The 18347-nt window shown below is 40.2% G+C and overlaps 1 protein-coding gene across 4 annotated transcripts in view; it reads right to left on the bottom strand.

The window, feature by feature from the left end:
* MEIS1 (Meis homeobox 1) overlaps window positions 1-18347 on the bottom strand; it is a 132993-nt gene that overhangs the window by 5237 nt on the left and 109409 nt on the right. For 2 of the 4 annotated variants that reach the window (XM_045979503.1, XM_045979505.1), the window contains exon 10: window positions 43-101. In XM_045979503.1, coding sequence (XP_045835459.1) covers window positions 43-101 — 59 coding nt within the window. Of the gene's footprint in view, window positions 102-18347 lie in introns of all 4 variants that reach the window. The other 2 variants (XM_045979502.1, XM_045979504.1) reach the window with 1 other exon arrangement.

Consider the following 18347-nt stretch of genomic DNA (forward strand, 5'->3'; position numbering starts at 1 on the left):
TTCGCTTGCGTGACTTGAATACAGTCACTATGGGGGACTTGCCTGCTCGGTTGGACTGGTCTATCATGGGCTGCACTATTCTTCTCCGGGCATTAATAAACCTGTAACCAAGAAAGTAGAGCAAATCATTATTCCTTAAACAAAAACGGTGGTGGGGGTGGGAGGAGGTGGAAGAAGAGGAGAAGAAGCACAGTGAGAGCAAAGCTAGATCTTGGCAAAACGGTTCTCTGCACCGCTCTGAGCGCAGCTTCACGTGCCCCACAACCTGCAACCCCCACTGACCTTTGAGTACACAGGCTTGGGGTTTCTGAGTTGATTCATGTTTGCCTGTTTTACCACAGTTGGACACTTCCATTTCATCTTTTCATGGGGGAATTAGCAGAGTTTTCAGGAAACAATACGAGCCACCACTCTTTTCAATTGGGGGGGGGGGGATTTGGCGTAGAGAGCAAGATGTTCATAAGGGCATCTGTTACCTCTCCTAATTAGTGACATTTCAATCTTATGTTCTCTGACTTCTTTTTTACAGTTTTTATCAAAACCTTCCCTACCTCTTGCAAACCTAATTCTATTTTAATGCCCACTATTAAGATAATGAACTGGGATGGCAGCACACCATCAAATGAGAGAATGTCTGGAGTTTATCACCACTAACTCACACTGCTGGGGACTTCAGAGAAACACATTCCTTGTAGAGATTTCTTGGGGTGGCTTTTTTTTTTCCCTTTGGCTCTTTATGCAAAGTCTAAGGTCAAGGCAAGGTCACAGCTATATAGTAATTGAACTTATAATATTGCTTTCTCCAGCTAGTCCTGAAAATTTATAATAAACATCTAATTAAGTCATTTAAGTGTCTTAATAGGCTTATTTTTTACAATTTTTGCAGCCTCTCAAAAAGTGGCTAGCCACTGAACTTTTTTTAAAGTGGTTAGTACAAGCCCTACAAAAGCAAGCTTGTGAAATTTCTAACTCTTAAGATCCATTTGTATTGTGTAATGCTAAGAATTACTTGTCAAATACAGAAAACGAGTGGGACATCTTAGATTCTGAAAAAGTAAAGTGCTTTTAGTTATCAACTCAGATTTGAATAGATAGAACCATGAGCAGCACATAAAAAAATACAATGACATGTTTAATAATGATTAAAGGGTCCACAGTCCAGTATGCATTCTAGTTTGTAAGTCTGTCCATTCAGGAAGGAAAATAGTTTTTTAAAAAAAACACTAAACAGAGAGGGACAGGTTTTTAAAATAAAAATACATGCTTCAGTGATGCCTGGGTGGCTCAGTTGGGTTAAGCCTCTGCCTTCAGCCCAGGTCATGATCTCAGGGATCTGGGATCAAGCCCTGCATCGGGCTCTCTGCTCAGTGGGGAGCCTGCTTCTCCCTCTCTCTCTGCCTGCTGCTCTGCCTACTTGTGATCTCTCTCTCTGTGTCAAATAAATAAAATCTTGGGGCGCCTGGGTGGCTCAGTGGGTTAAAGCCTCTGCTTTCGGCTCGGGTCATGATCCCAGGGTCCTGGGATCGAGCCCCGCATCGGGCTCTCTGCTCAGCAGGGAGCCTGCTTCCTCCTCTCTCTGCCTCTCTGCCTACTTGTGATCTCTGTCTGTCAAATAGATAAATAAAAAAAAAAATCTTAAAAAAAAAATCTTGGAAAAAAAATACATGCTTCCCCATATTTTAAGAGTCTCAATATACTATATCCTTAAGTTCTTTTATTATCCAAAAAGTAATTAAAGTCAATAATGAAACTGGAATCTACCTAAAAGGGCACCCTTAGTGCTAACTCTCATTGGCAATATATATTCTAACAGTTCTTGTATATGAAGTCCCCGAACTGGCTAATAAAAATATTTAAAACATAGATCGACAACAAATTGTGTTGCAAATCAGGTTATCATTATCTTGTATAAACCATGAAAATTGGAATCATGTGAGCAGAAGGTTAGATTAATTCTCCATTCTCATTATAAGCACAGGTGTAGCACAAACACCATGTGAAATAACCAATTAAAATGAAAAAAAAATCTGCTTTTTCATTAGCTGCCTTCACGGCATGACCAATTAGAAAATTATTTAATATTAATATTCCGCATATACCAAAAGTAATTTTCATAGTAACTAACATAGGTAAAAGAGCAAAAAACCAGCTCTTTATCTGTGGTCCTGTTTATCGTCTGCAGGCTTTTAGAGGAAAGGAACTCGGGTAACACTTTTTAAAAGTCCCTTTAAAAACACATTATTTTGTGGATACGATTTATACTATTCATCTAAAAATAGGAAGGACACTTTTTAACAGACAAGAAGCCGAGGCTCAGAGAAAATAAGTGACTTATTTGAGGTCACATGTAACTCAAGAGATGTTAATAACCTGCCGAACGACACACGGCTGGCAAATGGTAGTGAACTCCCCTCCCCCCAACATCCTGACCAGAGCGTGGCCACTACTGTGTCACCCATCTAGAATATTCTGAACGAAATAGATATCCAAGAATGAGCTGGTTTTGAGCCAGTCACCACTGGCAACAACCCTACTGTTGAGTCTGGAAATAAGCATGACTGAACACTTTGTAGACTGGGAATTTTGATGACTGTACTGTTCATGCATATGGACAAAGATAAGGCTACGCATCAGAAGATTCAGTGACTTATCTGTATTCCAAAGCTTGCTTCCTTCACACTCATACTTTCAGATTTCCAAAGACCAGCTCATAATAACCAACTCAGGTTTGAATCTATGACTATTAAACCCAAGGAATCATAGAAAAATTAAACCTCAGGTTTGAAAAGGGCTTTCACTGTCACCTGAGTTGGTCACTGACATGAATCATCTCTCTGATATCCCCACCAAGTAGACAGGTAGCCTCTGCTGGATTGTTTCTAATAAAGCACTTGCTACCTCACCTGAAAGTGCACTCCAGCTACGGAAGGTGACTATGAGAAGAAGGTTCTGCATTACTCGATCTGAAATCCTTTCACCAGGACAACTCCTTGGGGGAATTTAAACAACTCTAATCTCACTTCTTCAGGATGGCCTTTAAATATTTAAACTATAGCCATCATGCATCGTGTGCCATAGGCTTCTCCCCAGGTTTAACATCCATGATTCCTTTTTTTGCTTGTTTGTTTTTGAGAGAGAGAGAGAGAGCACAGAGCAGAGGGGCAGAGGGAGAAGGAGAGAGAATCTTAAGCAGGTTCCATGCCCAGCGCAAAGCCCAACGCGGGCTCCATCTCACCACCCTGAGATCATGACCTGAGCCAAAGTCAGGAGTCGGATTCTTAAGTGACTGAGCCACCCAGGCACCGCAAACATCCATGATTCTTAACATGTTCCTTCTAGAATGAAATTTCTTCTTGGGTTTTGAGTCTACTCACCACTTGGGCCATACCCACTGCTCAGTATATTGAGAGGTTTGTCTGTGTGCCTCTAAAGGTCTTCAGAGGACATCACTGAAAGCAATTAGTCCACACTTGCTCTGGTCCCCATGTAGAGAGTGAATACCTCATCACAGCCTTTTAGCTAAGGGGCCTCAGGTACCAGGTGCTACTTTCTTCCCTTTTGGTGGCAATTGCCATTTGTTGCTATTGACAACACAGACGTAGGCTACCTATAGGATATGTAGATATAAAGGTGAGAATCTGTGCATTTAATAAAATAAAAATTTAAAAAGCTGAAAATCTCAGAACCCCTCATCACTTTGTCCAAACTGACCACATTAATAATATGCTGAGAACTTCTCACTTTTGAAAGCTAATTTAAAACAATTGCTGAATATAATGAATATTATCAATATATATAGCACAGAGTAAACTCTCAGAATCTTACTGGATTATGCTTCCTATACTTACATAAAACACTGATAATATTATCTAGGGTCATGGCAGACATCTTTATCTGAAAGTAACTAAGTAAATGGGAAAAGATTTTATATTTTGAAACAATGTCATCTTTTCGATTTTAAAACCATCTCAACATTTGGTTCTATTTAGTGTATTTTATCTTAAACTGTCTTCTATATACTCTCTTTGGAATTATGCTACATACAGCAAAGCCATGTGTTTAGATGGCTTCGGGGTGAATTCAGATACAAAAACATTTTCCTTCTGGGCAAAGTAATAAAATGACATTCTTGCTCCTCCCACTATAAGTCAAACAGAGGTCAGTTCCCCCATCCCTGTATCTGTTTAAATAAACTGGTCCAGCTGTTTGTTTCTAAAATGCCCTTTGACCTTGCATCTCATCCTCCCTGCTTTTGTGACAGAATCCTTTACTTTCCATTGTGGAAGATTCTAAATTATCAAGAATTTTCTAAACGCTGAATTAAAAAAAAAAAAAAAGACCTTTAGGTTTTTTATGTAAACTTACATGAACATATTCCCTTCTTAAAACACTAATTTCGAGAAGCATCAGTGAAACAGTTATTTTAAGCTCATATGTGGTGTGTGTGTTCAAATATATATCTATATTTATGTGTGAATACATAAATATATATTAGAACTTTAACATAAGAAGAAACAATGTTTTTGAAGAGAAAAGAAAGCGAGAATGATAAAATTCCAATCCGAATGTCCAATAAAAAAAAAAAACTATTCTCCAACAACCACAAAACAGTTTAAGACAAGATATATCCATGAAATATACACAACCTTTAGTCTTCTCCATGTTAATAAGCCCTCTTTAAAAAGTTTGTTAGTTTAAAGTTGTAAGAGGAGACTTTTTTTTTTTTTTTAAACTATTGGTGTCCAAACGTTACAGGCCTTGAAACTTAGATGTACACTGTCAGATATACAATGTATTTCAGTTGGGTGTAAGGTTGGGAAACATCCTGTTGCCTTTCCATATTATATTCCAAACATCAACATATATATTTTTTATAAATCCTATTTTGCTTTGAAAACACAATGTTCTTTTGTGAAGTACTTTTTTAGAACTGGACACCCTGTAGGTGGTAAAAGACTGAATTAGGGAAAGAATTCTTATCTTTCCTTTTTTCACTGCATCATGGATTAGAATTTCTTCCCGTGACCAAACTATTCCCTTTCTCAAAACAAGGCGTTTTACCAAGGATGGCAAGAAAATGGATTGGCCTTACAGCTTCGTTCCATGTCAACATAAACAGTTTTTACCCAGATGTTTGTTTAGGACTAGAGCCATACTAAGACGGAAAGGGTTGCAAAATCTTTAAAAAAATCTGAGACATGGGATCATCTCAAAATTGAATTTAATTCTTTGCATTTTCAAAATAGGAACCAGACGAGGAGAATGGGAGATGAATCCTGAGTTATGCTAAAAAGAAATACAGGAAGTTTTTCTTCATCCTTTCTTCTCCTTGTCCCCTACCTACTTATTTATCATCATACTTGAAAGTTTCGTGTTTTGGTTTTGTTTTGTTTTCCATTCTGCTAATTCTACCTGACTTTTTTCATTCACCATCTTTAGACACCTGAATAGTTTTCTGACTAAGATCTGGTAGAACAGCGGTCTGAAGTTGACCTTTGCCCTATAGCTTATCCTCCACTCCATGCCCTGGTTCCTTCCCACAAAACTGGATGGCTAAGTTTAGTTTCCTTTTTGTGCGAGCCAGGAAGGATGGCGAGATCACAGGGGGCATCCACTAGAACCAAACACGGGGTACATTTTCCCAGTACCACAGACAACATTTTCCACATAGCCTTGCACTTTTCCTTTACTCTTATGCCCTCTGTCTTCCTTCTAAGTTCTCTGTAATGCTAACAATGCTAAGGAAAAATGACATGCTCCCCTTCAGAAAGAGCATTTTCACCTTTACTCAACGAATTCTCTTCCTCAGTGTTTACCGCCTCCTAGTTTACTGATGACTGAGGGCAGCCCACCGTGTGACTTGAGCATGCCACAGCCAACTCAGTGAGCCAAGTAAAACCAAAACGCCGTTGTTTCTAAACGACAGGACTCTCAGTCATCCCCACAGTGTCTCTTGCCAACGAGGCTTAGTGAACAGTCAGCACGAAGGTAGCTACTCATTTAAGTATGGAGAAATATCATTTTATGATACCCTTCTATGCCCAAGAAGCCAAAATTATCAACTTGATATTAAATAGAAGATTTCATTAAATAGCAAGATATGTTAGTAAAGACACCTTCTATATTTATACTATCCGTTAAATAAAGTATTAAGTATAGTCATCTTTGATTAATATTTATGTATTAGGAATACCTCTGTACATACTTAGTAAAAATTTATACCATGCATTCTTAAGAATAAATACCAGTGATTTCTACATGCACTATTCCTTATCAATTAAAAATAAATAGCAAATAAGTATAATATTTAATCTATACATACTTCATTTAGGTAATCTCTATAAATATTTTTATAAAATTAAGAACAGTGAAAAATTTTTAAATATAAAATTTCACACAGGAAGCTAGTTGCCGAACTCCAGAATTTTATTCTTTTTCTTTTTATTCTATTCCATGAATTTCCTTCCTAGTATTTCTTTCAACTTTATCACAATCATTTAAATAAAACTACATATACTGTGTGTTTTATATTTTTAAAGTCAGCATTTCCTAATAACCCGAAGGCCTGTTTTATAAACAAACCCTGCAGGGACTGAGTTCTAGCTATCTCTCAAATAACTCTTTGTTCTTTCAAACAAAAGTCTACTTCAAAATCTTTTGTTGGATTTCTTCATTTCAGATTTACATTTACTTATTGAATTTAATGATCCGTAACTGGCAGTCTTCAGGGTCCAAGCCTTACACACTCCCTTTTTTTGTGAAATATAATTTCTTAAAACACGATTTTAAGACACTCAAGAAAGTTGACTCAATCTCAAGTCAAACCTTATGAAATCATGTTTCTGGCACCTTTTTCCAGTTTCCCAACCTCCTCCGGATCCAACAGTTGCAGGACTGCAATCCATCATCTGTGTGTCTGAGGGTGGGAGAGGGGAGTGGACAGGAGGGGAGAAAGGAGCACATGTTCTGCTCGCCATCCATTCTAGAAACAGATTATTGAAATTTCCTCCAATCACAATAAGCCCATCAATCAGCAGTCTGAGGAGATTCCCCTTCTCTAGTAGTGACGGGTGTATTTGTCAAACTACTCTAGAAAGAGCTGAAGTTGTCTCAGACCACTGAGGAAGTTAATCACATATAAAATTTTCTTCAAAGCAACTAGTGAAAAAATCACTAATTATCTGAAAATTACAATGCAAAGTAATAACAAACCCATGTATTAAGTGTTGAAATTACTTTCAAATACTTCATCACTTCATTATATATCAATGGGAAGTTTTCATCGAAAGCAAATTATAAAATGATTTTTTATTCTAAAAAAATATCAGTTGGGACGCCTGGGTGCTCAGTTGTTAAGCATCTGCCTTTGGTTCAGGTCATGATCCCAGGGTCATGGGATCGAGTCCCACATCAGGCTCCCTGCTCAGCGGGAAGCCTGCTTCTCCCTCTCCTACTCCCCCTGCTTGTGTTCCCTCTCTCACTGTGTCGCTCTCTGTCAAATACATAAACACAATATTTTTTTAAAAATAGGAAAAAATAAGTTTGCTATATCCCTTAGTCTGACCTGAATTCAAAGTGGGGAGGGGGTACTCCTTTAGTGGCTGATCTCTATTTCTTCTGCTACTAACCATGACTTTCTAGATCACTAAAGCACTAGGCTCCAAACCCAGTGGAATAAATTATGGGACTATCTTGCCAGAACTGCATAAGAAATGCCCAACAGTTAAAAATATCTTAAGTATCCATTGATATAAAGCATATGTAATAAAATGGTATTTATGTAATAGTTACTTAAATGTGACAATTTGCCAAATTTGAGTTCGTATAACTGCACAAATACAAGACAAATGGTGGCTTGCTTAAGGGATATGGAATTAAAATGATTATTGGCACAAAGAACAAGCATTAGGGAAATCTAGGATAACAAAACCTCTTACATTATTGAAAAAGCTAAAGTAGGTATAATAGTATCTTCAAGGAATAGATGGGTGTCTCTTTCATTTAAGCCGAACCATTTTTTGGGTAAATTCTAACTTTTCCATATTCACAAAAAGTAAATAAAATTGCATCTAACTAGGCATCCCTTAAACATTACAGAATAAATATGTTTACTTAAAATAGTTCTTAATGTTCTGCCAATTTCCATTATCAACAGGATGACCACACAATGTATCATTTAAGACTGGACACTTTTAAGAGTGAATGGACACTATTAATAATTATGCTGGACAACAGGCATAAACCATGAATACGTCAGGTAGTTGGGGTGTATGGGCACTCTGAGGATCAAATATGCACTTTTTTTTTTCCCACGTAAAACCTCCCCCACGTGATTGGAATTGCAACCCTCTTGTGTGAGAATGGTGACCAGCCCTGGCATGCATAAGGTGTCATAGAATCCCAGTACCCCTTATGGAGTGTCTCTGAGCTCCTTCCTTTCTGGAGGATCACTTCTTTAGTGACCTCAGCTCCCCAAGCCATCAGTAGCCAAAAATGTCCCAGGCCTGGAGTCTCCACTCCAAGGGAGTGCCAAGGAAGGAGATCTGAAAATTTAGCTTGATTTCTGCTTTCACCTGGTCACAGGTTAGACTGCAGAATGGCACAATGAAGCTTGACTCGAATAGAGGCCTGTCTCTATCCCTTAGAAGGTTCACTGTAACTTCTGTTTCAATTCGTAAAGTTTGAAACCGGAATTCTATGTAATGGCTATCAAAATGTAATCCACAGACCTTAAATGCAAACGGAACCAATTATACCAATTATACTCAAAGGCAAAAATCTCTCAGTTGAGGTATATGACAAGATTTTTCAAATGAAGGCAGTAAACTAATAAAATGACCTCCTCTTGGAACTTGTCAAATCTTGGGGAAATGCTTATGGTCGTCTAAGTCACACTGAGGAAATCTGGAAAATGGTTGTTTCACTAGAGTGGCTATCCTTTTCTTTGAACAATATTACTCATCAAAATTACAGTCAAAACACTGGCCAAGAACATGGAGAGTCAGAGTGGCATCTAGGGAGAAGGGTGTGAGAATTGAGTGGGAAAACTGCCGCTCGCTTCTCTGAGATCATAGTGGTGTTGAGGTGCTGGAACCGTGATGACCATGTGAATTAATGTCTATGAAAAGAGCCTTGCAAATTTAAAACCAAAGACAAGGGTTTGTTGAGGTACTATCATCATGATTCTTAAAAAACACCTAATGGTACAAAAACACACACACGAACGCTTATGGCCACAAAAGGTGGGCACAGCCCAAATGCCCAGCTACTGATGAATGGATAAACAAAATGTGGTCTGTCCAGACAAAGGAACATTCTTCAGCCATAAAGAGGAATGTAGTATTGCTATCTGCTACACTCATGAACCTTGAAAACAATATGCTAAAGTGAAAGCTTAAGCCAGTCCCAAAAGGCCACATGTTTACAGTGATCGCCTTTATTGGAAATGTCTGAATCGGCAGAGCTGAGAGACAGAGAGTGGGGGATGGAACTATGGGAGGAGTAATAGCTAAAAGGCAAAAATGTTTATATATATATAAAGCATATATATATAAAAGATTTTTTTTGAGAGAGAGAGAAAGTGGGGGGAGGAGCAGTGGAAGAGAATGGGAGGGGGAGAGAATCTTGGGCAGACTCCCCGCTGAGCGCAGAGCCTGCTATAGGGGCTTGATCTCACCACCCCGAGATCATGATCTGAACCAAAATCAAAAGTCAGACACTTAACCATCTGAGCCACCCAGGTGCCCCTACAGAGTTTCTTTCTCAGATGATAAAAATGTTCTAAAAGTGACTATGGTGATATGGTCGCACAGTATCCGTGAATATACTAAAAACCACTGAACTGTACACTTTAAATGGGTGAATTTCATGGTATGTGAATTATATCTCAATAAATCTGTTAATAATAAATGCATAAGGGAAGCACAGAAGAGGTGCCGAACAAGGAGCCAGCCCCATCCTTGCCTCTCATTAGCAGCATAACATTGTAAAGCCCTGAGCCCCATCTGTCAAATGGTGCATTTAAATCCCATCCAGGACTTGGGCTCTGACATTCTACAGCGTGATGTTCCTAAAATTTTAATCTGTGCTCCTTTGTGATGAACTTCAAAATCTCATAGCCCTGTGTGATTTGAAATCTTAAAAGAAAGAGCATGACTAAAATCAAAAGTTAATTCGCAATAGGCTTTTTTATACTACATTCACTCAAAATGATTCTGATATGCCTTTTCTGGCCCCCAGTCCCTCTCAGCCCCCACTGGGCCCCAAGGATGGGAATCTCTGCCATAACCTATTGTACTTTCCTATTTACAAACAGGACAGCCAGGTGACCAGCCGTGGGAACTGAGATCTGACATCTTCAGACATGTATGATTCTTTCCATTAGCTTTTTCAACATCCCCTACTCCCTGCCCTTTCCAAGCACAGATGAACTCTGACCCAAACTAGGGATCAAATAAAGTCAACTACAGCAGATGTTCAAGGGATATAGGCCAACAAACCCTGCAAGTGGACAACAACTCTTAAAACGATGGATTTACATTCAAATCAGCATTCTAGGGTAGAAAGTACCAGAAAACATAAATATACATTTTTAAAAAATATTTTATTTATTTGACAGAGAGAAATCACAAGCAGGCAGAGAGGCAGGCAGAGAGAGAGGAGAAGCAGGCTCCCTGCGGAGCAGAGAGCCCGATGCGGGGCTCGATCCCAGGACCCTGAGATCATGACCTGAGCCGAAGGCAGAGGCTTTAACCCACTGAGCCACCCAGGTGCCCCAATATACATATTTTTAATCATTGTGCATTTAACTTCCATCCTAAGGCAATATAGGATTCTTAAAATAGAGCGATTTTATCAATAGTAAGCCAGATCTCCCCAATGACAGGAAATTCATTTTTGAGCTAAATCACATTTAGAACCCAAGACTGATAATCCCCATCAGCCTGAAAAAGTTGCGTTTGGGAAAACAAATGTTTTTTTTTCCCTTCTTCAATGATCTGATCTAATCTTGTGAGGCATTAGGTCCTTTAGTCACATTGGTTAAGAGGGTAAAGAGGAAAAGAAGAGCTCTCAAGAATAGCAACAGATTAAGGTTTTTTTGTTTATTTGTTATTGTTCAGGTGTCAAGAGCCAGATAGCATTCATTATTTCCCATGCTAATGGGTCGGGCTTAAAAGCTTCATAAGAATGGAAATAAAAAGGAAAATATCAATGACTACACGGGGGCTGTGAAAGGGAGAGCCCTCTTTTGCCAAAGATACAAGCGTCCGTGCTGTTGGAGGTCACTGTCTGTGTGGCTGGTTGGTTTTTTAATGTTCCCTTTCCCCTTAAAAATTAAGAAAGAAGCAACACAAAAACGTAGGCATCTACGCAAAACTCTGGGTGTGTTCACACACTGGAGCGGTGTGGGCCGAATCCAAGAGGACGTTTACCCTCAGAAATGTTTCCTCCCCTGCACCCCCCAACCCTGGCTTCATTCCATTTTTGAGAAAATCGTTTCTTCAACAAGGAGCCAACATCTGCCCCATTTTTAAAAATATTTCAGGCGGATTTTTTAACCACTCAGAAACGCTGTTTGTTTTAGGTGGGTGCAGCCTGAAGCAAGATGATGAGGTAAGAGAGGAGAGGGGTCTCTGTGGGCACAGCTCGGTGGGGCTTCGGCGCTCACTGGTTAATCACCCAGCACCAGCCTCAGTAACTGTTGACACAAAATAGGTGGAGATCAGGTCTGTGCAAGCAGAAAATACCAGAAAGGCAAACTGTATGTAAACACACTTAAGACAGATTTGACAAGAATAGACCTAAACCTGACTTGCTAGGAAACTCCGAATGTCTAAGGCTTCAGGGTCCCTCTCAGCTGTGGCCTTTTCCCCTTACAGAGTTGCCTTTGAGAAGATAAAGAGTAACATTTGAAACACTGAAACAAGTTTACAGAAGACAGCTGAGACATTTGTCCCCTTGATTCACATAGTGTGAGTTTCCAATCTGTTCCTACATGTAGGATTTATGTCATGTAATACAGTTCTTCCGTGCATACTTGGAGCAGAGCCAAATGGGGGGCCGGGCGGGGGGGGGCACCAGGCACATACAACCACAACTCAAAAAGTTATTTCTCCTGACCTATAAAACTCATGCAAAGAAGCAAATGGATAATGCTTAAACAGTCTTTTAATCTTATCTAACTGACACCTGACAACCCATTACTTATAGATTATTAATGCACCCACTAAAAAGTTTGTCATGTACAAAATTACCAGAGAAAAAGACTGAACGCCTGAGGAAAAAACAAATTTTGCTGTACAATAACTTCAGAAATTTCAAGCCTATTATCTGTCATGCCCTTCACAGACTCCTAGCACACTGCTAAAAACAACTGATTTATCTTTATTATGAATCCTAAAATGACAGCACACATGTTTTTCATGTCGTGTGATAATGTTTAATTTCATCCAGTTTTTACTTTACAGTGCTTGATTTGCTTATTTAAGATGAAGGAAAGTAGCAACTTTTTAAATTAATTTCCCCGTTTGTCTCTCTATCAGAGGACCTGGGTTTTTTCCCACTCCTGGTGTAAAGCTGGGATCAGAGGCAGGTTCAGAGCAGTCGCCTTGCTTCTCTTTGGTTCGCCGTGATCACAGCGTCTAGAACAGGAGAGCTGGAAGAGGTGTGAAGTCCCACCAGTGGGTCCTCCCTGTCCATTTCAGCAGCAGAGCTGCTGCCCATGGAGACAGCATGACTCCACCAAGGACACAGGTCTAACTGGTGAGGAGTGGGGGAGACAGCTGAAACGTTTGGGCTCAACGTGTTCTTTCTCTTGCATATTGCCTCCCTCACTGGCCCTGTGTAAACTATACGTTGTCAGGAGGCTCACAGGAGAGTGGGCTCCTTAGCCACCTGTGGGTGCCAGCTCTTCTCCCTTGACCCGTCCGCCTCTCCGCCCCCTCACTCCCCACGCTGTCTGCGGGTGAGTGCGAATCCGGTCCTGCCAGCGTGCATGACACACAGGGAGTTGCTTCCACTTCTGTGACCAGACCCTTGTGCCAAGACGCCGAAAACAACAAATCTAGCTTAATTAGGACTCGAAACAAGTCCTGCGTTCAGGACTTGTTCAAAGTCAACCACCAACCACTGGTTTCACAGCCTTGAAAGGGATCACGGACATTCAGAAACGCTGGGCTCCCGCTGGATACATCAGCCTCCCCACTCGCTCCGCCCCGGGCCTCACCTGAACCCCAGTCCCACAGGATCCTGAAGTACTTGCCCAGATTGACAGGGTCCCCCACCCCATCCCCGCCGCCCCACTTCGGGCATCACACTCCTGGGTTGTCCTGGAAAACTCAGAAACTGTCTTTGCGAGCTGGAGGAGAAATGGCCGTTATACCGAACGGTATTCGGACTTTCGAATCCACCTTCCTTCGTCCCATATCTTCCTATTTCTTTTCTCAGGGAGACTTAGGGCCCCATGGTGGAAGGGGCAGGGTTTTCTGACCTGCGCGGTGGCCTGACACCGAGTCCTCCGGGACGCCTTTCCGCCTTCCGCGGGATTCATGGCGTGATTTCACACATGGTGGGGGCGGAGCTCTGAGTAAACTCATTGTGTCAAACTTACAACAAAGTATACTTAACAGACTACAGAGTCATTTTCAAAGAGGGCTGTTTGCTGGAAATTTTTAGAATCTGCAGACAAAAGCAGCGTCCCTGTTGAACTCCTAAAACTCTCTGACATGACAATACCTGAAGGTTTCTAAACTCACAGCGCTTTTCCCTGCGAGCTATTTGCTCAGCTTTCCTAATAATACCCTGCCTGGCTGGCACCGCGCCAGCTCTGTCTCAGGCAATATGCAAGCTAAACATTTTTTGACTGATTTCAATATTTTTCTTATGAGCAACTAGACAGTATTTTATCTAGTGAGTATTACTGATTGCTATAATCTAAGCCCACAGTCAGCGCCGGTAAAGGTAATATTATTGGAATTGACACTCAAGGTGAAAAGCACAGCAATTAACCGCGGCTTGGAGAACAACAACCCACTCTGAAAGATGCTGGAGCGTCAGCCTACTTCTGTTTCTCCTGCTTCTCTTCCTTCTTTCGAGAACATTGCACCTGTTACTCCGCTGATCAATTAGGAAGTCTCCCGTAGATGTAGGTTACACTGAAATCCTCAAGGGAAAAAGTCAAACCACCTGCTTAATAAAATTATCTTTTGTGTGTGAAGTTGTTCCATCCCTAGGTGATTTCTAGGCCAGGAAAATCACTATACACCCTGCACTTTCATTTTGCAGTTGAATAGCAAACAAATGACCCAGTGCTTCTTGCACTGTTTTTTACATCTGTTTTCCTTGCTTTTGTGTCATGCCTCTGTTTAGCTTTATTGACAAAACAATCCGTGCCTAATGTTTAAACAACATCTGTAAAATGTATTATTAAATTATGTTGGAAGAAAAAGCAGAGCAATTCTATGAAACCCTGTGACCCCCTATTGATTTTTAGATCACAGAAGTTGAAAGGATAATTTGTGAATGTTTTAACATTTACATCTACACAGTTACCTATATTTATAGAATCTTTGATTACTTATAAAAGTATTTGCTACATTATTGCCATAACTCAGAAAGAAACCTGACCTTTAACAGTTGAATCTGTTTATTATAAGGGAGATCCCATTTTTTAAAAATAAGTTTACATTTTTACCTGCCAGTGGCATAAATCTCTAAGGATAACATACTCCACCCCCCCACCCCCCCCCCCCCCACCCCATGACTGGTAATAAATGGGAAGTGATGCCTGAATACTTTGCAGTTTTGAAGGCAGTAAATGAAGTAACTAGGAAAATCTGGTCTATGTACTAAATCTGAGAACCGTAGAGCTGTGATAGTTCTGTAAAAAGTGTCACCTCGGATGTTAGGATGCTCCCTGGAATTTTATGCACCCAGCTGATGGGGAGAGTGATTTTTCTTTCCGCATACAGACCACATTTCACATACACTATATATTTTGCACCTAAGTTCCATATTGCCTTCTCAGAGCATAAAGAAATAATCATTTAACGTTAGGCCTTGATGGGAAAGTGTTTGGATGAGTAGTAGTAAACAAAGAAACTGTAAAATTTATTCAGTACACCCTAGGCTAGAACTCCGCTAAGGCAGAATGTTGTCGGAGGCATCCAGCAAGTAAGACACAACCACAGGCACAAGTCTGCATGATAGGGAAGGCCCAGCTCTGCAGCACTGCTGTGAAAACATACATAGGAGGAAGGTCGTTCCACACTCGCATTTCCAAATAAAAAAAATTAAGTTGGTGTATTCAAGAGAAAAAAAGAACCCAGTATTGACTGTGTGTGTGCATGCGTGTGTGTGTTTTCTTTCACGTTCTACCTAAATAATTAAAGATCTAAATAACCATCTCAAAATTTAAGAAGTTTCTGCTTAAATGACTAAAACATTCAACATGGTAGTAATATGTTTTCGTGGCTGATGTAGCAGAAGTAATTTTCACAGCCACAACAACAATGGAAAAACAAAAAGGCAAAAGTCCCAAATGCTATTAGTTCTCATGTTGGGATCAAATCATAATTGGGAAGGAGAAAGCAAAGAAAGAAGAATACATGAATGTACAGCACATATTATATTTTAAAAATTACTGTGCTTTGAAGTCTAGGTCTACTGTGGCATGCTAGAGGGAAATAAGTGTTTAGGCAACGAGTTAGGGAAGTTGATTTTTGAAAAGCATGCAGTTGCCTCAGATACTTCTACAATTAACGTAAAAATATTTTCACCCAAATTATTTGCCTCATTGCCTCAATTCTCAAAAAAATCTGTTGGCGGAGATTTGTCCTACAATGTCTCATCTAATAAATTTCACATTCCATCCCTGGGCCCAGTACCTGTAAGCACTAATAGCAACCATTTTAGGATGCCTCCTCCCTGTTTTCATCCTGACACGTAGATCAAACATAAGAGTTACAAGAGTTATTTCTCTTAATCCAAATTTTCTTTTAATTAATCAAATCTGTCTGGTTGTTTTCCATTTAAATTCTCCCTATTGTCTCCTCTCTCCCCAGATCCCATCTGCTTTGGCCTCGGCTAGCCAAGACAGGGAGTTTGTATCATAGCAATTAGAGAGAGGGGAGATCAGTTCAGTGACGAGATGAAAAGAGCCATTGCAACATACCAAACTTTGCTCATCTAGGTTTCAGTCAAAACCTAACTGAAAGCTGCATCGGCCAGCATTTCTAAGACAAGCTCACAACTAGATGAGTTTATATTTTTCACTTTCATATTGTGCATTTCGATACACGGTGTTGCTGCCAATAATTACGACTGATCTACACCCAACCTGCCCTTCAGCATTTTGTTAAATCTCTTCAACAGTGACTCATAGTTCGTACAAAATGTACATGTGTGTTAACAAGTTTTAAGAAATCCAAGAGGGAAGACACCCATTTTTTAATGTTGTGGCTAAATGAAGTGGAGGGGAAACGTTAAAATACTAATGAGGATTTTCTTTTAATTAGGATTTCCAGAAGGAAGGAACTTGGGCTTGATGCTCAATACAGGAAAAAACGTTTACAAGCTCTCAAGAAAGCTTTGTGTAATGCTGTATTATGGTAAAGTAAAAGGAAAAGCCTTTAGTGGTTATGCTGCTTTTAGTCTTCAGTGAGGCCACAATTTAAGCTGCTCTGACATCTTCGGTTTTCATACAATACCATCTGGGTTTTCCCATTTTTGCAACCTACTTCCTACTCAAAGCCAAAAAAAAAAAAAAAAAAGAAAAGAAAAAGAATCTATTATCAGCTTCTTAAAAGTTGAAGGTTTGGAAGAAAATTAAGAAACCCTTAGAATCTCAACTTGAACACGGGAATGTCATTATTCACCAAACTTAGGAGAAACAATCTCTGACTATTTTTATTTACTTGAGGGTAATTCTCTACCACAGAGTTGTCAGAGCTGAAAGAGTTGCCAAGTACCAAACAATGAAGCGCGAGCCAAAGCCACCTGGGACTGCCCACAGGAGTCGGGAGAAACAGGCGCGGTCGTAAGGCCTGTGGAGAACACGATGGTGTTCACAGCCCGCAGAACCAGAAGTGACGTGTTTAGGTATCTGTGCACCACTGAGTGTCAGTGTGAGGTGGACAGTAAGTCCGTATATAACTCTGAAAAGTATTAGAACTTTTTAAAGGTCCATCTTTCCTCCTCTACTTGCAAAACTGAGGAAGTCACTTGAGGGTCACCGCACAGAATCTGGGAAAGTGACAACTGCCTACTGTTGGGTGTCCCAGGCATGCCTGCCTGCCCAAGCGGCCACGGGAAAATGCCCTGAAGTTCGCCCACCTGGGGCCGGCAAGTTGTCTCAGGATTCCTTTTCTAGTGACAATGTCTGTAGAGGGCGTTTGCTAGCGACACTGCAGAGGAAGAGAGATGGTGCGTGTGAAGATCACCTGAGCGGCCGTGCTTTCGCCTTCCTTAATTAGAGTTCGCCCTGCCACTCCTTGGCCCTCAAACGGGAACGTTTCCCAGGGACAGAACATTGTGCAGCCTCTGTTGTATTAAAATTACATCATCAGTTTAACCTTGGAAATGCATCTGAACTCAGATATGCATGCAAAATTGAAGGTCTACTCTATAAACATTGTCCACGAGGACCTGAAGCCCAAGTTCAAATATATAGTATCAACAGTCTTGGAAATTAAGATACAATAGCAGTCACGACTAGGCAAACAAAAACCCTAGGCAGGGACACACTCCTAGCAATACATTTCGGTAGAGTATGGCTTCCGTTGGCTCCCCCATCTACTTGACTAAAGGGCTGCAAAAATTGATCTCCCAAGGCTGCAGTAAGGTCAGAGAAATTGATAACCCTTACAAGCAATGCTTATGTGAGTCTGTCTGTGTCTTGCAGATAGTGCACTTTGTAAATTAATCCTCCAAAGGCAAATATATTGTAAGTAGCTTGTTATCTCTAAAATACTAAATTGAAGAATACATGGGATTATATTGACAGAAATTACATTTTCTGTAATGGGCTTTAATATATCTGGAATCTCTCCCAAAGGCTCCCAGGCTCTCTAACAGAGAAGGGTCTGTTAATGTAGGTGCAATGGACATCAAGAACAAATTTATTCACCAAAATGGATTAGGCCCTGTAATCAGAGATTCTGCAATATTAATCTTTGACACTTATTGAACAGAAAGAAATACTTCTGTCTGCAAACTGGCATTCCCAGTTCTCCCCTTTCCCCAACCAGGCTGTGGGCCTTTTCTGGATTTTACTTCAAAGAGGATAAGGTTTCCCATCATAAACACTAATCTAAAAATATTAGGACAATTAATTAGATACACTTAGTTTG

This window comes from Meles meles, chromosome 15 (assembly GCF_922984935.1).
Source record: "Meles meles chromosome 15, mMelMel3.1 paternal haplotype, whole genome shotgun sequence".
Lineage (NCBI taxonomy): Eukaryota > Metazoa > Chordata > Mammalia > Carnivora > Mustelidae > Meles > Meles meles.